The 21,100-nt window shown below is 48.5% G+C and overlaps 1 protein-coding gene and 1 long non-coding RNA gene across 4 annotated transcripts in view; one reads left to right on the forward strand and one right to left on the reverse strand.

Annotated features, from left to right (window-relative positions):
• Positions 1-21,100, forward strand: part of LOC309376241 — a 94,825-nt gene that overhangs the window by 46,616 nt on the left and 27,109 nt on the right. The window lies entirely within an intron of this gene.
• Positions 7,793-19,907, reverse strand: LOC309375935 (uncharacterized protein). Of its 3 annotated transcripts, none has more exons than XM_081921945.1 (5): positions 19,472-19,907; positions 18,816-18,897; positions 16,407-16,489; positions 15,950-16,076; positions 7,793-10,191 (listed from the first exon to the last, which is right to left on the reverse strand). In XM_081921945.1, exons 1-5 carry the CDS (start codon positions 19,883-19,885, stop codon positions 8,015-8,017), a joined length of 2,883 nt encoding a protein of 960 aa, XP_081778071.1. In that variant the 5' UTR covers positions 19,886-19,907; the 3' UTR covers positions 7,793-8,014. The 3 variants fall into 3 exon arrangements, with proteins under 3 accessions (XP_081778071.1, XP_081778070.1, XP_081778072.1); XM_081921944.1 differs by having other exon boundaries at positions 7,793-10,197; positions 19,472-19,905; XM_081921946.1 differs by lacking the exons at positions 18,816-18,897; positions 19,472-19,907 and having other exon boundaries at positions 7,793-10,197; positions 16,407-16,496.

Raw genomic sequence — 21,100 nt, forward strand, 5'->3', positions numbered from 1 at the left:
GGGCGCGTGTTCGTGGGAAGGGGGAACCCGTGTCCCGGAGGAGCCCCTCTCTCTGCCCGGGGCTGCGAAGGGGCGTCTGGGCGGGGGAGAGGGGGGTCTTTGGGGGCGCAGATGGGGGACGCGGGGGTGTCTCTCTTGGGGGGGGCAGAGAGCCCTGTCCCAGCAAGAGGGGGGCCTGGGGGGGTGCGGGGCGCCTGGCCGGGAAGAAGCCGGAGTGGGCGCGTGTGCGTGGGAAGGGGGAACCCGTGTCCCGGAGGAGGAGCCCCTCTCTCTGCCTGGGGCTGCGAAGGGGCGTCTGGGCGGGGGAGAGGGGGGTCTTTGGGGGGCCAGAGCGGGGTGTCTCTCTTGGGGGCTTCTGGGCGGGTCTGGGGGGCAGTGAGCCCTGTCCCAGCAAGAGGGGGGCCTGGGGGGGTGCGGGGCCCCCGGGCCGAGAGGAGGGGCGCCTGGCGGAGAAGCCGGACTGGGCGCGTGTTCGTGGGAAGGGGGAACCCGTGTCCCGGAGGAGCCCCTCTCTCTGCCCGGGGCTGCGAAGGGGCGTCTGGGCGGGGGAGAGGGGGGTCTTTGGGGGCGCAGATGGGGGACGCGGGGGTGTCTCTCTTGGGGGGGGCAGAGAGCCCTGTCCCAGCAAGAGGGGGGCCTGGGGGGGTGCGGGGCGCCTGGCCGGGAAGAAGCCGGAGTGGGCGCGTGTGCGTGGGAAGGGGGAACCCGTGTCCCGGAGGAGGAGCCCCTCTCTCTGCCTGGGGCTCCGGGGGAGAAGCAGGTCTCTGGCACCTGGATGGAAATGCCACGGACAACTGTATATCAAGCAGCAGGAAAAGAGCACACAAAAAGCAAGAAGATTAAGATTTATTCAGACCCAGAAGAGAAAAAAGCAGCAGGAAGTGCAGCGTCTCAAAGATGCAGCGTAACATCTTTACCGTAAAAGAAGTAATGAAACGTAACAATCGGCAAAGAGGCAGAGAAGTGGAATTTTTCAGTGGCAGGGGGGACAAGGAAACCCATCCCAGCAGGCCTGTGTTGTGAAGCATCAGGACAAGAGATTTCTGTGCATCTCAAGAGCAGCAAGAATGTATTCCTCCCCCCCCCCTTTCGCTTGAGAAGGAAAACTCTGCAAGTGTTTGGCTCCAGGGTCCCTTGAGAGAGAGTTGCTTCCGACTCTCTGAGCAAAGAGGAAGGAAAAGGGGGTCCTGCAAGGAGAGGATGAGGGGAAGACCCCCTTTTCTAGGGGTGGGGGAGAGGGATTGGGCTCCCGGGTCAAGAGAGCACCTTGTATCCTGGCACTGAAAAGACACCCTCCCGACACACACACACTTGGTGGCATCTCCTTTCGGCCAAGGGTCAAAACATAGTTCCAACTTGAGAACCACCTCCCCTCAAGGGGCTTTGGACTACAACTCCCAACCGGGCCTGCCAGCAGAAGGCAGGGGGGATGGAAACAGCCGTCCCAAAGGTCCGGCCAGCTCCAGAGGCGACCCAAGGCTGCTCTCCAACGGGCGCTGCTCCAGACATCTGAGTTGCCCAGTTCAAGGGAGCTGGCGGGACTAAGAACCGGGGTTCCTGAATCGCAGGGGTTGGACTAGATGAGCCTGGAGTGTCCTCTTCCAGGATTCCTCATCTGGCTGCCAATGCCAGGGCTGGAATGTCTCCCAAAACTGCCCCCCCCCTTTCACAAGGAGCTCCCCCCCCCCCTGCGTCTTAAACTACCCTTTGACTGGCAACCATCTCCTATCTCCTTGCTGGACAATCCCAACCAAAGAAGCATTACATTCTCTGAAATCTACTCAGGAGTCCTGTAGTGATTTCATGCTCTTTATTGCAGCTTGCAAAACAGTGATTTAATTGCACCCCAAACCTCAGGCTGTTATATACATTATTTACACAATTAGTCCCGTCTGATTGGCTGATTCTGCTTCCCTCCTGGAGTCTGATTGCTCTTTTCCTGCAGGCCAATCAGTTGTCCTGTTCTAGAATCCTAATAGCCTTTTGTTCTAGGATCAAAGCTTAGTACAAGTTCACGTTGCGCTCAGGTTAGCATTCGTAGTTGTTATGGTCTTGGGTGTCTCTCGGTAGGGGTTCCTGGTTCCGGCTCTTGTTCCAGGGCTGCCGGTTGTGACGGGGTCGTTGGGTTGGACGCCGCTGGTCCACTCGGTGGTGGTTCTGGTTCCTGTGGCTGCTTGGCCTCGGTCACTTCTGGACTTCCTAGTTCTGCCTCCCTTACCCGCTCCTCCTGCTCTATGGGCCTCACCCTTCTGCTCTCCCCTTGGGATTCCTCTCTCCAGCCCTCCGTGCAGTTCCCCCCCAGGAACCATGACAGCAGTTGATCGCAGTGGCAGCGCCAAGCTTTCCCCCCTTCGTTAGCACCTCGTATGACACGGGGCCAGTCGCCCCGGTGACTGTGGCGGGTACCCATGCCAGGCCCTCCCCGAAGTTCTTTGCGTACACTGGGTCACGGGGCTGGAAGGTCCGGGGGTTCCTACCACGAGCCACGAGTAGTTCCGCTGGGCTCCGGCCATCATTGTGCTGTGGCTGCTATGCTGGGCTAGGACAAATGCAGCTAGGCGATACTCCCAGTCCCTTTGTGTCATGCGGCGGAGGGTGTCCTTGGTGGTCCACACCATGCGCTCTGCTTGGCCATTCGTGGTGGGGTGGAACAGCACTGATCGTGCATGGCGGATGGCATTTTCTGTTGTGAAGGTCTGGAACTCCTGTGATGTGAATGCTGTTCCGATGTCGGAGACGAGGGTGTCAGGGAGTCTGTGGGTTGTGAACAGCCTACATAGTACTTGGATGACCGCAACCATGGAAGTGGACGGTACCTGGGTGACCTCCAGCCATTTGGAGTATGAGTCCACCACTACAAAGAATGTCCTTCCCTGGAAGGGGCCAGCGCAGTCCACCTGCAGGTGGGACCACAGTGCTCGGGTGGACTCCCAGGGTTGGATGGGGGCCCTTGGGGGATCTGGGCAGGACTCCTTTCAGCTCTGGCAGTATTTAACCCAGGCCTCTATCTCCCTGTCAATTCCTGGCCACCACACATAGCTTAAGGGCCTCACTACCCCTGGGTGTGTTTCATGTAGGGCTGTGAGGACCTTTTGGCGCAGAGGCTGGGGAACGATCACCCTGCTTCCCCGTAACAGGCACCCCTTGTGGGCTGACCACTTGTGTTTGCGGGTTGTATAGCCCGCAAATTCCAGCCCAGGGTTGCTACTGGGCCATCCCCACCACACCCAGTCCAGGACCCAGGAGATGACCCTGTCCTTCATGGAGTGGCGTGCTACTTCCAGCACCTGAATGGGGCGGTCAGGAAGCTGTTCCAGGCTCATGACCTCATGTGTGGGTGCTGGGTCGGGTCCAGTCTCAGGGAGTGGCAGTCTGCTGAGGGCGTCCGCGTGGCCCATTGCCTTCCCAGGCTGGTGGACCGTGTATACTGGTAGCCGGTGAGGAAAATCAACCACCTGAGGACGCAGGGTGACAGTATTTGAGGGGTCTGCTTCTCAGGTGTGAATAGGCCAAGCAGCGATTTGTGGTCGATCACAACAGTAAAGAGGCACCCATACAAGAAATCGTGAAATTTCTTTACTCCGTTGACAATTGCCAGGCCCTCTTTGTCTATTTGCGGATAGCTCCTCTCGGCTGTGGAGAGGGTCTGGGAAAAGTAAGGCACCGGCACCTCTCTTCCATCCGGAAGTTGGTGCCCTAGTACGGCACCGACACCATAGGGCGAGGTGTCGCATGCCAGCACCACTGCCAACCTCTCATCAAAGTGCGCCAGGACTGAGTTCAAGGCGAGCAGATCGTTGACTGTTTGGAACGCAGCCTCTTGGCACTGCCCCCACACCCACGGGGCCCGCTTATCTAACAGTCTGTCTAGGGGCTCTGCTACTGCTGCCTTGTGGGGTAAGAAGGCATGGTAAAAGTTCAATAGTCCCAAGAAGGCTTGGAGTTCCGCCCCTCCCTTAGGTGCAGGGGTGTTGCAAATAGCCCTCATCTTGTCCCCGGTCAGGTGGACTCTGTCTACATCTACTGTAAATCCAAGAAAAACCATCTGTTGAACTCCTAGCAGACACTTTTCCCGCTTCACCTTGAGGCTGGCCATCTGGAAACAGTGCAGGACGGTGCGGAGTGTGTCCCCAAACACCCCCAGCGTGGCCCCGGTGATCACATCATCGAAGAACGGGGTGACGCTGGGAATTCTTTTGAGGAGAGAGTCCATTAGATTTTGGAATATGCCTGGGGCCACGCAGACGCCAAATTGCAGCCCCTTGACACGGAACGGGCCCCTGTGTGTTACAGTCGTCTGTGCCTCCGCAGTGGCCTTGTCCAGTGACAACTGCTGATAGGCCTGGGCCAGGGCCAGCTTGCCAAAATTCTTATACCCCGCCAGGGTGGCGAGGACATGGCTGACCATTGGCACCAGGTATGCATGAGCCGTAAGGGCCTTCTTTATGGTACATTTGTAGTCTGCGCAGATGTGGACTGAGCCATTGGGCTTGACGGGTGTGATGATTGGGGTTTCTCAGGGGGCATTAGGCACTAGCTCGAGCACTCCTTGCTCCACAAGCCAGTCTAATTCCTCGTCAATGTGGGGTTTTGAGGGTGAACGGGACCTGGTGGACCTTGAACATGATGGGTCGTATGGCAGGGTCTAGTTGTAGGCCAAGGGGGGGCAGTATATCATCCCAATGCCCCATCGAAAACCTCCAGAAACTCTTTGCACATGGCGTCCATGTGGGAGCTGGTGCGGTTCACCCCGGTGATGGCTAACCCCAGTGGCCCAAACCACGCCAACCCCAGTAAGCTAACGTAGCACCCCTTGACCACGATCAAGTCCAACCGCCACTTCCGCCCTCGACATTGTACGTTGAAGGTTCCCACCCCCATCATGGGGACCTTGCATTTGTGGAAGTCTCCTGGAGGGTGAATGGGGCTGGCCAAACTTGGAGCCGCCACTGGGACACAATTTCCTTAATGTCCATGCCAAGATTATGGACAGGGTTGAGCCTGTATCAAGCTCCAGGCGGCACGGGGCTGCCTCTATCTGTGTCTCAATGTAATTTTGTCTGCATTAGAATGAGGCAACTGGTATACCTGACAGTCTGTGATCTCCGTCGAGTTGCCTTGGTGTGTCAGACCACGGGGCCTGGGACTCTTGGGTCGGCTATCTGGTTTGAGGCGTCGGGCAGGGCAGGCACGGCACACCCGGGCAATGTGTCCCACTTTTCTGCATTGTTAGCATTCTGCGTTGTGGAAATGGTAAGTCCTCTGCTCGTGGCTCTCCCTGCAAGTTGCGCAGTTCCCATTTTCCAGATGAGGCTGTCGTGGTGGGCATGCAGCTTATGTGCGCTGCTGCACTCAGTGCACGTCCTCCCGGTCGGATTCTGAGTCGTCGGTGAGGTCCTCGTGGTGGATCCTCGTTTGGGATAACATGTTTGATTGGAATCCTTGCGCTGACCTCTTGGCAGCTTCAGTTGCTAAAGCCTCCACTAGGGCAGCCTGGAGCGTCAGGTCCTTCTTGGCGTAGAGGTGCCACTGCAGCTTCTTGTCCCTCAGGCCGCCCATGAGACAGTCGCGGAGCATGTTCTCCAGCTCTGTGACGTTGCAGAGCCGGGCAGCCTGGCGGAGGGGGGTCACATACCCGGTTATGGTTTCTCCGGAGACCTGCCGCTTTGCCTAGAAGGCATTGTGACACGTTACCCCCAAGGGTTGTTGCGAGAAGTGCCCCTTCAGCCGTTCTATTATCGTGTCATAGGGAACGGTCGCAATATTTGTGGGAGTGAGGAGGGCTCGGGCGATCTTGAATGTTTCTTCTCCACAGATGCTGAAGAAGGTTGCCCTCTACTTGGCTGTGTCTCATGACGTCCTTTGCCTCCAGGAGGAACTGGAAACGGTTGGCGTATCCTTCCCAGTCTCCTGAGGCTGGGCTGAACGGCATGAAGCGGTTGTCTGTCGCCATTCTGGGTCCTTGGGCCCTGGAGCTGTAGCCTGGATGTGCGGTGCGATGCTGTGTTGCCTGTGGCGGCTGTGTGCGTTGCGTGGCAGACAGCTCAGCAGGATCGCACCTTCATTGCCAGTGAAATATATTCGGAGTCCTGTAGTGATTTCATGCTCTTTATTGCGGTTTGTAAAACAGTGATTTAATTGCCCCCCAAACCTCAGGCTTTTGTATACATTATTTACACAATGAGTCCAGTCTGATTGGCTGCTTCTGTTGGGATACTGCCAGGGAGACAGAGGCATCAGGCCTCCACGTCATCTCCGGACAATCTCTGGTCTCCCGTCGGATCCGCATCAGTCAATTAGCGACACGACCCTCAGACGCATTCCAAGACTCATGCACGCCTTTCTCGCAGAGTTTCCACAACGGAAGATTCACCCAGGAGAGCATATTTACAGCTTTATTCAACGTTGGTCAGAACAAAGGAAAAACATGACTCCTTGCATCCATGGCGAGGAAAACAGCCAGAACAAAAGCTATATACAAAACGGAAACGCCCAGTGAGCAGGAAGTTAGCAGGCATGTGACACACAACAGCCTGTTCCCTTTTTTAAGGAGGAACGGAAATATCCTAACAGATTCTGCTTCCCTCCTGGAGCCTGATTGGTCTTTTCCTGCAAGCCAATCAGTTGTTGCATTCTAGGATCCTACTTGCCTGTTGTTCTAGGATCCAAGCTTAGAACATAACATTCTCCTTCCTCCGTGTCCCCAATTCTTAAATAGGCTTTATTTCAAAACAGGGTGGGGGGTAGAGATGGCTTAGTCTTCCAAACAACCCTTTATCCATTAGTTAGTAGACAAGCTTCCCAGTGCAAGGAGAGGAAAGCAGACCTCTGAGCCCAGCCTGGCCCCCCACCAAATTCTGCCCGCATGCCTTGAGGCCCCAAGATGGGCGAAAGAAGACCTGGGGGGCAGCTGCTGGCTGGGACTTTGATTGGGGCAGGGTGGGGGCACAGGGAGAGGGAGACAGGAAGACCGGCCAGGGGGTGGCACTGGGGGGATTTATTCACATTGGTTTTCTACCCAAAAGCCACCACCCCGGCTGTATGCAAGGTGGCGCCTCCTCCATGAATTCCTCTTCCACTCCCAGCCACTCCGCTCAAACCTTTGCTAAAATCCTGCTCTCCTCCCTCCCCTCCGTCTCAGAGGCTGGGCTTTCTGTCTCATCTCTTGGCTCTTATCTTCCACCCAAACCGTCCACATCAATCCTAAGCATCTCCTGTTCTGATTTCCATTTTTTGTCTTCTTTTCCAGCTTTTCAGACTTCTCTTCCCTTCCTTTCATGGAGACATCTAGTGCTTCTGTTTTCTTTGTCAGTGTCTCTACTTTAGTGGTCAAATTTGTCACCATTTAATGATTTTTATCAATCCGGGCTAATAGCTTCTCCAAATTTAACACAGGCCTGGTGTAAACTGTTTTTGAACTGCCATATTCAAAATCTCCCTCTCCCTTGTTCTTCAAAGCAGCCTATTTTCCAGCAGCACCTTTTCAGTTTGTCAAGGTCACAGAATAACTCTTTCCTAAGAGATCCTGTTTCCTGCATTTTTTCAGCCCTCCCTCTTCCTTCCAGCCTGATACCCAATAACACATAAGATGTTTAACATAAAATCCAATTTCTTAAATTAAGATTCGAGTTAAACAAATAAAGGAAATAATTACTTTAAGAGAGGAACCATAAAACAGAAAAACGAAATAATGTGTCCAAGAGGACATAGCACTTTAGATGTCCAGATAAGAGTGGTTGTCTTGCAGGAATCCAATTCTCTTTAAGTGGCTCAGAGTAGAAGAAATAATATCCTTCAAAGAGAAACAAACTTGTCGAAGCCTGTCTTGATTTTAGCGTTTTCACCCAGCTCTAAGTCCTTTAAAGAGCTACAACTGTATTTTTTTAGAGAACTTTAAAAATGAGACTTTCATAAATCCCTCCAATCACACTCTTGGCATTGATATGATTCCTCCCCTGTATGTATTCTTTGATGAAATGAGATTTCCTTTTTGACTGGAGCTCTTTCCACATTCCTAACACTGATATGATTCCTCGACTGTGTGTAATTTTTGATGGGCAGTGAGACCTACTTTCCTGGTGAACCTCTTTCCACATTCCAGGCAATGAAAGGGGTTTTCTCCTGTATGAATTCTTTGATGGGAAGTGAAACTTATTTTCCAGGTGAAGCTCTTTCCACATTCCAAGCACTTAAAGGGTTTCTCCCCTGTATGAATCCTTTGATGGGAAGTGAGATTTTCTTTCCAGGTGAAGCTCTTTCCACATTCCAAGCACTTAAAGGGTTTCTCACCTGTATGAATTCTTTGATGGGAAGTGAGTGTGGAGCTTTTAATGAATCTCTTTCCACATTCCAGGCACTGAAAGGGGTTTTCTCCTGTATGAATTCTTTGATGGGAAGTGAGACTTTCTTTCCTGGTGAAGCTCTTTCCACATTTCATGCACTGATAGGGGTTTTCCCCTGTATGAATTCTTTGATGGGAAGTGAAGCTTATTTTCCAGGTGAAGCTCTTTCCACATTCCACGCACTGATAGGGTTTCCCCCCTGTATGAATCCTTTGATGGGAAGTGAGATGGGCCCTCAGATTGAAGCTCTTTCCACATTCCATACATGGATAGGGTTTTTCTCCTGTGTGAATTCTATGATGGGAAGTTAAACTGCTTTTTTGACTGAAGCTCTTTCCACATTCCATGCACTGATAGGGTTTCTCCCCTGTATGAATCCTTTGATGGGAAGTGAGATGGGCCCTCAGATTGAAGCTCTTTCCACATTCCATGCACTGATAGGGTTTCTCCCTTGTATGAATTCTACGATGGGAAGTGAGAGTATAGCTGTGACTGAAGCTCTTTCCACACGCCAAGCAGTGATAGGGTCTCTCTTTTGTATGAATTCTTTGATGGGAATTGAAACTGTGCTTTCTAATGAAGCTCTTTCCACATTTCAAGCACTGATACGGTTTCTCCCCTGTATGATTTCTCTGATGGACAGTTAGACTTTCTTTCCAGGTGAAGCTATTTCCACATTTCAAGCACTGATACGGTTTCTCCCCTGTATGAATTCTTTGATGAACAGTTAGATATTCTTTCCTGGTGAAGCTCTTTCCACATTCCACACACTGATAGGGTTCGTCCCCTGTATGAATTCTACGATGGGAAGTGAAATGGGTACTCCGAGTGAAGCTCTTTCCACATTCCACGCACTGATAGGGTTTTTCCCCTGTATGAATTCTACAATGGGAAGAAAGATCGTGGCTGTGACTGAAGCTCTTTCCACACTCCAAGCAGTGATATGGTTTCTCTCCTGTATGAATCCTTTGATGGGAAGTGAGATTGCGGCTGTTACGGAAGCTCTTTCCACATTCCACACACTGATAGGGTTTCTCCCCTGTATGAATTCTTTGATGGGAAGTGAAACTGGTTTTTTGACTGAAGCTCTTTCCACATTCCACGCACTGATAGGGTTTCTCCCCTGTATGAATTCTTTGATGGGAAGTGAAACTGCTTTTTAGACTGAAGCTCTTTCCACATTCCACGCACTGATAGGGTTTCTCCCCTGTATGGATCCTTTGATGAGAAGTGAGATAGGTACTCCGAGTTAAGCTCTTTCCACATTCCAAGCACTGATATGGTTTCTCCCCTGTATGAATCCTTTGATGGGAAGTGAGCTTGGCCCTCTGATTGAAGCTCTTTCCACATTCCAAGCACTGATAGGGTTTCTCCCCTGTATGAATCCTTTGATGGGAAGTGAGCTTAGCCCTCTGATTGAAGCTCTTTCCACACTCTAAGCAGTGATAGGGTTTCTCCCCTGTATGAATTCTTTGATGTGCGGTGAGATGGGAGCTGTGACTGAAGCTCTTTCCACATTCCACACAGTGATATGGTTTCTCTCCTGTATGAATTCTACGATGGGTAGTGAGGTTGTGGCTGTGACTGAAGCTCTTTCCACAGTCCAAGCAGTGATAGGGTTTCTCTTTTGTATGAATTCTTTGATGGGCAGCCAAACTCTGTTTCCAGGTGAAGCTTTTTCCACATTCCAAGCACTGATAGGGTTTCTTCTCAAGCGGATTTGTTTGATGGGAAGTGGAATGGGAGCTCTGACTGAAGCCCTCTCCACAGTCTGAATCCTGATATGGCTCCTCCACTGTGTGGATTTCGTTGCGGTCTCCCTTGTTCTTAATTTCCAATTCATCACCACCTGAAACTAAGAGGCAATTGGATTAGAGTCTCGGGAAGAAGTGCAGTACCAAATTATGGAACAATGCTAATTAATGCTTGGGACAGGGGAAGAACTGAAGGGAGTTAGATGTTATAATGTTCCTTTTGTTTTGTAAAAATGTCTAGTTTTGTTTACAAATCAAGTTGAATATTAGATGTTTTCTCTCTCAGGTGTTTAAAAGAACAGCTTAACCTGGTAATGTCATTTTGTTCAAATTTAAATATGCATCTGTACTATCTTCATAAATAAAATGTGCTTATATTGAAAAAGGTGGCCAATGTGGGAAAGTTCCCTGTTAAAATTAAGATATATTCAATATGCTAAGTTGTTCAGTATGCAGTAATAAATCTAAACAAATTTTAAGAGCTGGAGAAATATTTGGGAACACTGACTCTGGACTGACTTGGTCATAGTCAGCTGCCTTGTGGTGGGCGATGTAAGAGTAGAGGAATAAAAATGGCAAACGTGAACTTCTTGTCATGTGACGAAGACATGTGAGAGCAGAAGCAGCAAAGCAGGCTGGGAAGTGCTGGGACTGCACAATCATTTGGGCCTACTAAAGTTATTCAGGCCTAACTGCTAACTGTTGAGTCACTCTGACATGTGACTTAGCAGCCATTTTCTCTGTGTGTTCTCTGAAAGATTTCAGTCAGAGTCAGTCTGCCTCAGTTGTGAACAAAGTCAGTATGGAATCTCAGTCAAACTGTTTGGAACCATGTTGTTTATGAAGAAGTTTATTTTAACTCAGTAAAGCTCTTATTCTTTAAATCTCTGCGTTATTAATTTACGTTTCGTGTCAGGTCATGGGGCCCAGTGTTTTATGGATGGCAAATTGCTAAAGCTGAAGAATCAGGGTGATGTTGGTGAGGACCTCAAAGGGACTGAAGGTCCAGTGGTGAAGCCGTGTACCAAAGAAGCAGACCCGGTGCAGCAAGGAGCAGAAGCCATGTCAGCTCAGCAACCTGCGGTTTATTAATCTTGGCAACACTGCCCAGATGGAATGTCTGAATGGTAAGAACTACCTGACTTGGGCTCTCAAGCTTGAACTGGTTCTAAAACGTGATAGACTTTGGTACTGTGTAGAAACTGGTTTGAATCCACAACCCTCTGAGCAGGAAAAGAAAGAAGATGATAGAGCCCGAGCGCACATTTTCTTGGCTCTAGAGGAACCACAGGTCCTGCACATTGCAGAATTGGAGTCTGCCAAACAATATTTGGATCGTCTAGATCAGATACACCTGTCTGACAGTGCTGGTTCAATCATTGGACTAACTAGGAGACTGTATAGAACAGTGCTGCCTGAAGGCGGATGTTTAACTACACACCTCCAGACTTTGTGCATGTTATTCCTCCAGTTGCAAAGGAGTCGTAAAAGATTTCCAGACCTGGATCAAGTCTATATCCTGCTATCCAGTCTCCCACCAAGCTTTTAATATTGTGATAGCCTCTCTTGAAAGCACGAGGCAAGAAGATTTATCAATGGCCTATGTAACAGCCCGTCTACAGGAGGAATCTGAAAAGCGCGTGGAAAAGCTGAGTGAGAAGGCAGACCAGAGGAGTTTGCGTCGCCCTGCTAACCAGAAACCCAGATTCTCAGGAGGAGATGGGACCGAAGAACGCTCCACGGATCGTGCCATGTTGGCAAAGAAATGCTATCGGTGTGGCTAGCTCGGGCACATGAAGAAAGATTGCCACGTGAAAAAAACCAGGAAAAGCGAGCGATCCACGTGAGACAGAAAAGTGGACACATTTCGTCTCAGCCGCCGCAAGGGAAGAAAAGAAAATTTCTCCAGACAGCTACATTTTGGAATCTGGCTCTGCCAGAATCATAATGAACAGCCCTGACTGCTTTACAACACTCAGCAAATTGCCAAAAGGCAAGGACAGCATTTGTCTTGCTGATGGGCGGCATTGCCCAATCTCAGGTATAGGTACGTGTTATATGCCATGCCTAGATGCAGAACTGAGGGATGTATTGTTTGTTGAAGAACTAGAATTTTCTTTATTGTCAATTTCATGCCTTACCAATGTTGGTTTTGAATTTATATTTGTGGGTGATGAGTGTTTTATTAAGAAGCAGGGCAAGGAAATTGCTTCTCCAAAAAGGGTGGATGGCTTGTACCCTTTACAGAACTCTCCGCCAAGTGATGGGGTCACAGAGAGACCTAAATCTGGAAAAAATGATGTATTAATAACTGAACTATGTCAGCAAAACTCTAATTTCCTGCATAAAAACTGCTCCCATGCTTTGCATAGAAAAATGGGGCATGCAAGTTTCAAATATCTGGAGAACATGCAAAAAATATGTCAAGATTTAAATGTTAACCAGTGTAGCACATACCTTGATTGTGCTATTTGCAAGCAAGCAAAATCAAAGTTGCAACCAATACCAGTTAGAAGTGATAGAATTTCTACACTTGCTTTGCAACTTGTTCATTCTGACTTAATTGGTCCTTTTCCAAAGAGTGAGGGAGGATTTAGATATGGCCTAGAAGAAGAAGAGTTTGGATTTGATATCCCACTTTATCACTACCCTAAGGAGTCTGAAAGCGGCTAACATTCTCCTTTCCCTTCCTCCCCCACAACAAACACTCTGTGAGGTGAGTGGGGCTGAGAGACTTCAGAGAAGTGTGACTGGCCCAAGGTCACCCAGCAGCTGCACGAACCCGATTCCCCAGATTACGAGTCTATTGCTCTTAACCACTCCACCACACTGGCTCTCAATTATTGCGGATGATAAAACAAGGTATTCATGGCTATATCTATTGAGAAACAAATCAGAATGTGCAGATGCTTTGAAGTCCTGGAAGGTATGGGCAGAAAGACGTTTTCAAAGGCCAGTTATTCAAACCGACCGAGGAGGCGAATATTTAAGTAATCATTTCCAGGCATGGCTTAAACGCCATGGAATAACGCATCGTCTCACATGTCCAAATAGTCCCTGGAAAAATGGAGTTGCAGAGAGACGTGTGGGTGTCATGCAAATTGTAAAGGACAGCTTGTTAACTGATGCTGGATTGCAAAATGATGCAAAGCTCTGGGGAAAAGCTCTCCTGACTGCCAATTTTTTAGTGAACCGTACTTTCACTACTGCCACGGGTGATATTCCATACAAAATGCTTTTTGGGAAGGAACCGGATTACACAGGTTTACATGTGTGGGGGACTAGGGCTTCTGTTCATATCCCCAAGTCTCTGAGACGCAAAGGTGAGCCTAAAACCAGAGTGCTACGTTTCATTGGCTATCAGGGCTATTCTAGCAGGTCTTATCGTTTTGCTTTGGGATGTGGCCAAGTAGTCATTTCACAAAATGCTGAATTTGCTGAACAGGATAGGTGGGAACAGGTTCATGCCAATCCTAGTATTTTAATTCCTCTCTCAGGACAGCCACAGGAGCCTCTCAGGCAGCCAGCTGCTGAGGAAAGGATAGGAAGTGGGGGAAATTTGCCCTCAGGCACTGACACTTTGCAAAGTGCCACAAGCAGTGAATCAGAGGAACAAGAAAATGATGAGCTGGAGGAGCAACAAGAGAAGGAAAGCCCAGTGGTTATTCCTAGAAGGTCCACATGGACTACCAAGGGTATTCCCCCGATAAATTGACTTTTGGCACAACAAAAGTGTGTCATGTGAATTGTACACAGCCACAGGACTTTACTCAAGTTCTGAAACTACCTTCTAAGGAACAAACCCAGTGGTTTGATGCCATGAAAGTGTTACGATATAGAAGCAATGCAGCTGCAAACTGGTAGCTTGAAAACAAAACATGATGGAATGTTGGGACTGTTCCGTGGGAAACAGAGGGACAGTCAGTTCACAGGGCAATGCACGGAAATTAGCCCAGAGTGTAATATGAGCTCTTCCTCTTGCTCTTGTACAGGAAGTACAGGAGGTTTTTGTCTCTGGACTGCTGGAGCTTGAAGAGAGCAGTCATGTTTTCTGTTATGCTTCAAAGACAGAAATAAAAGCATGTAAAAACGTTTCTGTCTATCTCCTTTTCCCTGCCGGGAGAGCAGGAGGGAGGGTGTGTGTTCTTCTCACGCTGAGAAGAATTGCCTATTGCGACCTAGCCTGGATCTTGCTGGGAATGCAGCCAGGGAGTTCAACGGGAGACCAAGCCGGGTGCCTGGGAGTGTTGCCAGTTGCTCCCTAGATAGGCTTGATTTCCGACAGAAAGAAGAGTTGGGATCATTCAAAGAAAATAAGGTTTACAAATTAGCCAAATTGCCACCAGGTGAAAAGTTAATTTTTCATGTTTATACTTCTGCTCTCTAGGTCTTTGGGGGAGTGTCATGTGACAAAGACACATGTGAGCAGAAGCAGCAAAGCAGGCTGGGAAGTGCTGGGACTGCACAATCATTTGGGCCTACTAAAGCTATTCAGGCCTAACAGCTAAGGGTTGAGTCACTCTGACATGTGACTTAGCAGCCATTTTCTCTGTGTGTTCTCTGAAAGATTTCAGTCAGAGTCAGTCTGCCTCAGTTGTGAACAGAGTCAGTATGGAATCTCAGTCAAACTGTTTGGAACCATGTTGTTTATGAAGAAGTTTATTTTAACTCAGTAAAGCTCTTATTCTTTAAAACTCTGCATTATTAATTTACGCTGCGCGTCACTTCTATGTGCTGAAAAACACTTTTCATATATTGAACAAATGTGTGTAGCAGCTGCCAAATTTAAATTTCTTTAGTGGCTAAACATTTAATGATGATGTGCATCACCTTAAACCAATTTTGATGTTTTCTTAAATTCTCGACATCACAGAGTGCAGCAGAAACTTGTCATATCGGCATTATTATCATTATTCAAGTTTCCTTACAGTTGTACCGCAGGTTACATAGGCTTCAGGTTACAGACTCTGCTAACCTAGAAATAGTACCTCAGATCAAGAACTTTGCTTCAGGATGAGAACAGAAATCGTGCTCTGGCAGCGCAGCGGCAGCAGGAGGCCCCATGAGCTAAAGTGGTGCTTCAGGTTAAGAACAGTTTCAGGTTAAGAACAGACCTCCAGAACGAATTAAGTTCTTAACCCGAAGTACCACTGTACATAAATGTTACATTTTTGTGAGAAGTTACAGGGGACGAGGCAGGGGGCCTTCTCGATAGGGGAACCCACCCTGTGGAACGCCCTCCCATCATAGGAAATAACTATGTAACTTTTAGAGGACTTCTGAAGGCACCTCTGTATTGGGAAGTTTTTAATGTTTGATGTTTTATTATGTTTTTCTATTTGTTGGAAGTTGCCCAGAGTGGCTGGGGCCACCAAGTCAGATGGGCAGGGTAGAAATAATAAAATTATCATTATTGTTACTACAGGGTTCACTGCCTGAGATTCAAAAAGCCTGGCTCTGTTTTGGGATGGAGTTTGTTTGGTTCAGTCGTGGAATCTGTGCCATCTCCAATGTCAAGTGACTCTTTGGTCAACCAGAGAGAGACAGAAGCAAGAACAAAGCAGGAAACTTGACAGAACCCACTTCTACTTCCCAAATCACTCTGAATCCTACATTTAAGAAGGCCTGGGCAGTTCAGACAGCCTGATCATGGTTTTAAACGACAGAACTGGAGGAAGAATCTTCACAGGGAAAACAATCAATAGCCATTCCTCCAAGGTTTGCTGTGGGAGTGTTAACATCCCAGGTGCTGTGGGTGGCGCTGTTGAGCCCCATCAAAATATCAGAGGTTCGTCACATAGAGAGATGTCTTGCATTACAAAACAGATAGGATGATCCAATAGGGAGCCTTACCGAGAGAGTCCAAGATCCCACGATTCTCCTCCATGACTTCCTTATGGAGAGCTCTCTGGTCAGGATCCAGCAACGCCCACTCCTCGTATGTGAAATGGACAGCCACATCTTCAAAGCACACTGGACCCTAACAGAAAAGGAAAAAGGCTGTCCTCTTAGAGAACATTCACGTGATCCATTACACTTGGCTCTGTTGTTTTCTACAGCGGCCAGACCCCTCTCTGCCTTCCTCATCCCTCCTCTCTCCTGCTGCAGCTTCTGCCTCGGAGTCTGGGCTGCTCTCTGCCACAGACTCCCTCTGCTCCCTGAGCCCTCTTCCCTCTCCAGCTTCAGACCCCTCCTCCTCCTCCCAGTCGGCTCCCTCTTCTCTGGCTCCTCCCACCATTCCTCTGCATCCAACTGCATCCAGCCAGTCTGCATCCCAGCGCTCCTTCCCCACAAGGCTCCTTCCCCCTACCTGATCTGGGTCCACAGCTGCTGCCTCCCCTCCACCACCATGAAAAGATGAGGGAGCAGGTCTTGGTGGCATCATTCCGTCACCTGGGAGAGAAAATGTAAGTGGGAAACTGTAAGTGCATCTCTAAGTGCAGATGGGGTTTGCCAAAGTCTCCCCTGCTAGCTTCCGGTTCCACTCTGCTTTAATGGAGGCAGCGGGAGATCGTTGGCAAAGGAAAAACAAGGACGATTGAGGGCAATTCTCCTTGCAAGTTGCCCCCAGGGACAGGGGGGAATGGGCTTCACTCCCAGTTTGTCTCGGTACCAGGTTCCGGCTCCGGCATGGATTGCGGGAGGCAGGGAGGCGCTGAGTGCAAAAGCCCTTTGCCTGCCGAAAACCCTCGTTTGCTGCCATTAAGAAGCAGAGGTTCTCCTGTCAATTAGAGCTCAATGTGGACTAATGTACAGGCGTTGCTGGAAGAGATGAGATCATAAACTGTGGAACTGAACCAGCTGCAAGATTTTTAAGGTTTGAATTTGGGAATAAACTTCATTTGCTGCAACAGACAGTGAGTGGGGGAGGGGAGCCTATGGCTTCTTTATATAAAGTTTTCTTCTCTGCATTTATGATTTGGCAGCCCGCCATTGACTACTAGTTCAAAATATCTATGTACAGGTGAGCAGGGATGAAACTGGATTGCAGATATGAAATATAACATCAAATGGAACTGTGTGTGTAAAAACAAAAAGGAAAAAGGAAGGGAAGCTCTATTTTGCAAAATGTTTATGCTGGAAAATTAGAGCTGACTCTTCCCCATCCTTTATTATATACAGACTGAACTGATTAATGCTAAAAGGACTTGGAATTTAATTTAATTGGATAAATGCGCATTTATCTAAGGCCAGACAGCGGGATGTAAGGAATCTGAAAGTTGTGTAGGAGCTGATAAGGTTCACTACTGAGTCAATTGCAGTTTGACCGATCCCTCTCCTTCCCAGGCAGTGAAGAAAAATGGCAAAAACTGATTATTTATTGGGATAGTGTGATTTTTGCAGCTGCTGTTAAAGTTGCCAAACAACGAAGCACAGGACAGAGCGATGGAGAATTTCTGAAACCACAATGGGATATTCGCTCCACCCAAGGAATGATGGAGAACAGCAACAACCAGGAAAAGATAGACAGAACATTTTACAAGGACAGGAAGAAATATCACGAACAGGAAGATTGCCACACATGGGAAGAGTAAGGATAACGCTGGAGTGCCTCACTTGTAGTTTTATATATTATTTGTATAAAGGATACTTATCTTGTCAGGAGGGTAATTGAAAATAATAAGATTTTGGAATGCAGAAATCAAGAAAATCATCAAACCATCAGTTTTAGCATGTGGGGGGGGATCTATATTATATAATTTGATATCTTAAAGATTGGTATTACTAATTGTATTGTAATTTCGCATTGTTATAATGAGACCATTATTGAACTCTCGCCCTGACCTAGCCACTGTGATCCACGCGACGGTCACCTCCAGACTGAATTATTGTAACTCGCTCTACGTGGGGCTGCCCTTGAGACTGACCCAGAAACGCCAGCGGGTGAAGAATGCCGTGGCGAGACTCCTTACGGGGTCCTCACTGCGAGATCACATTCATCCGGTGCTATACCAGCTGCACTGGCTCCCGGTGGAGTAGAGGGTCAGGTTTAAGGTGCTGGTTTGAACCTTTAAAGCCCTATACGGCCTAGGACCCTCGTACCTATGGGACTGCCATAGGTATCTCCTGGTATGCCCCACAGAGAAACTTACGGTCTTCAAATAAAAACATCTTGAAGGTCCCAGGCCACAGAGAAGTTAGGCTCAACCAGAGCCAGGTCTTTTTCGGCCGTGGCTCCGACCTGGTGGAACACTCTGTCACAAGAGACCAGGGCCCTGCGGGACTTGACATCTTTCCGAAGGGCCTGCAAGACGGAGCTGTTCCACCAGGCCTTTGGCCAGGGCACAGCCTGACTCCCTCCCTCAGCAATCTTCGTGGAGCTCTGGCCCAATGGTTGCCAGTGGCTTGAATTAATTAATTTTATAATGAATGATTTTAGAGTGTTGTTTGTGCTGTACGTTTGTACTGTTTTATTGTTGTTAGCCGCCCTGAGCCCGGCTTCGGCTGGGGAGGGCAGGATATAAATAAAATTTATTATTATTATTATTATTATTAATTTTAAACTAATCAAATTACTATCGTAAACGTCTCCCCTGCTGAGTACATTTGGACATTTGTACCCATTTCATATAATAGTTGTGCAAAAATACATCTCCCCCCCCCCCCCGAGCTCTGGGCTCCAGGTGTCTTCCCCCAAAAGATGCAAAGAACTCACAGATTTGTTTCAAAACCAAGAGAATGTGACAAAACAGGGGAGAAAACACTCCTTCCTCCTTACCCAGAGGCCTCACTCTGGCGTCCAAGGGAGTCTTCTCTGCCTCAGAAGAATCAAGACCCATCTCTGCCAAAAGATCCTTCCTCTGAAAGAGCAACAAGGATTCAAAACAGAGAATGGGGAGAAGGGTTAGAGAAGGAATGACACGAGGCAAGCGCTTTCGGGGGAAAGAGGTGAAAGCTGCTTCCTGCTTCTGCTAGACTGGTGTCTGGGGTTGGCTGCCAGGACCATGAAACATTGGTCCTCAAGGATCTTCCCTGGCTCCCAGAACGTTTCCCAGCACAATTCAAAGTGTTGGCCTCAAAGGCCCACTATACCCAAAGGAGCGTCTCCATGAACTGAGGTCCAGTTCCGAGGGTCTTCTGCTGATTCCCTCACTGTGGTAAGTGAAGTTACAGGGAACCAGGCAGAAGACCTTCTCCACAGTGGCCCCCACCCTGGGGAATGCCCTCCCATCAGGCGATAAGGAGATAAGAAAATGCATAACTTTTAGAAGACATCTGATGTCTTCTGATGCTTTTATATGTGCTGGAAGGCACCCAGCCACATGGGTGTCATAAATAATAATAATAATATGCTTTCCAAAAAAGGATGATTTGGGAAAACTCTCCCTCCTCTTTGGAGCCCCTTGGGAGTATCCAGAGGAAAGTCTCTCTCACCTGCTGCTCTGCCTGCTTCCTCTCCTCTGCCTGACTCAGGAGGAAACCTTCGGCCAGGGCCACCGCCTGGGAACTGGTCTCCGCTCCGCATTCCCTCACCCAGATCTCCATCTCCAGGGGAAGGACAGCCAGGAACTGCTCCAAGATCACCAGGTCCAGCATCTGAGCTTTCGTGTGCCTTTCCGGCTTCAGCCACTGATGGTCAAGGTGGTAGAACTGGCTGCAAACCTCTCGGGGTCCTTTGGCCTCCTGGGAGCAGAACTGCCTGAGCTGCTGGCTCTGCACCTCTGAGCAAAGGGTGTCCTCCTCACCCAGTTCCTTCTTCACAGAGTTTTCCCAGAATTCCCCACTGCTCCCAGTTTCCAGGGCATGGCCTCTTACTGCTTCAGGGCCAGCTGAGTCTTGCTCATCCATCTGGGCTCTCCGGAAGTCTCCAAGAGATCAGAAGAAGCCTCTTGGTCCTCTGCCAAGTTCTGTGTGTCCTAATGCAAGCTGCAGCTAATCCTATGAATCAAACACATTCTTCTATTATAAGATCAATACACAGCCAAGAGAAGAATGTTCCCTGAGCAAGCGTGGGGAGAGGAGGAGGAGGAAGAAGAAGTCATAACTGTGAATGACAAGTGAGTCATTTGTATGACGTGTAATTTGTTTTTTTTTTTATAAATATTTTATTAGGTTTTTAATAAACAAATTTCCACTTTCAAATACATACTTCCATAGATCCAATGGACTCCCCCCATCTCCCGAGCACTGCATTCCCTGTGTAACCAAAACCTCAGCAATTTGTTAACTTATTTTATACATAACAATATATCTTCCATTTTATCGTGTTATCTGATGTAAACATTTCAGTACAATTGCATTAATTTTTAATTTCCACACAATAAAAATATTTCATTATCTCACTTCTGTCTTATAGTGTCTTATTTATCAATTCAGAAATTTGCCGATACTGAAGCTATACCTTCCTAGAAAGGAGCATTTTTTAACATTCATACAACTTATAATGCTTTTTCAAATAGTCCTTAAAATTTTCCCAAACTTCCTCCGTTTCTTCTTCTCCCGAGTCTCGAATTCTGCCAGTCATTTCAGCCAACTCCATATAGTCCATCAGCTGCGTCTGCCATTCTTCCAATGTGGGTAGATTTTGTGTCTTCCAGTGCTTTGCCAACAAAATCCTCGCTGCTGTAGTAGCGTACATAAAGAAAATTCTATCTTTCTTGACCATCCTCTGGTCTACCATGCCCAGAAGGAAGGCCTCCGGTTTCTTAGGTAAGGTGAATCTCAGCACCTTTTTTAGTTCATTATGTATCATTTCCCAGAAGGCCTTCACTTTCGGGCAGGTCCACCAGAGGTGTAAAAATGTCCCTTCCTCTTCCTTACATTTCCAACATTTATTATCGGACAGGTGATATATCTTTGCAAGCTTGACTGGGGTCATGTACCACCGGTATATCATTTTCATAATGTTTTCCTTCAAGGCAGTACATGCCGTGAATTTCATTCCGGTGTTCCATAACCTTTCCCAGTCTTCAAACATAATGTTATGCCCCAAGTCCTGTGCCCACTTTATCATAGAGGATTTGACAATCTCATCCTGTGTGTTCCATTTAAGCAGCAAGTTAT

The sequence above is a fragment of the Podarcis melisellensis genome, assembly GCF_964234715.1.
Source record: "Podarcis melisellensis genome assembly, chromosome: 8".
In the NCBI taxonomy this organism is placed as follows: domain Eukaryota; kingdom Metazoa; phylum Chordata; class Lepidosauria; order Squamata; family Lacertidae; genus Podarcis; species Podarcis melisellensis.

Coding starts and splice junctions, on each gene's coding strand:
- LOC309375935 (XM_081921944.1), bottom strand. CDS start 19,885: ATGGATGAGCAAGACTCAGCTGGCCCTGAAGCAGTAAGAGGCCATGCC. Junction 18,898..19,471: donor GGAAGCAGGCAGAGCAGCAG/GTGAGAGAGACT, acceptor TTGCTCTTTCAG/AGGAAGGATCTTTTGGCAGA. Junction 10,198..15,949: donor TGGGATCTTGGACTCTCTCG/GTAAGGCTCCCT, acceptor ATTGCCTCTTAG/TTTCAGGTGGTGATGAATTG.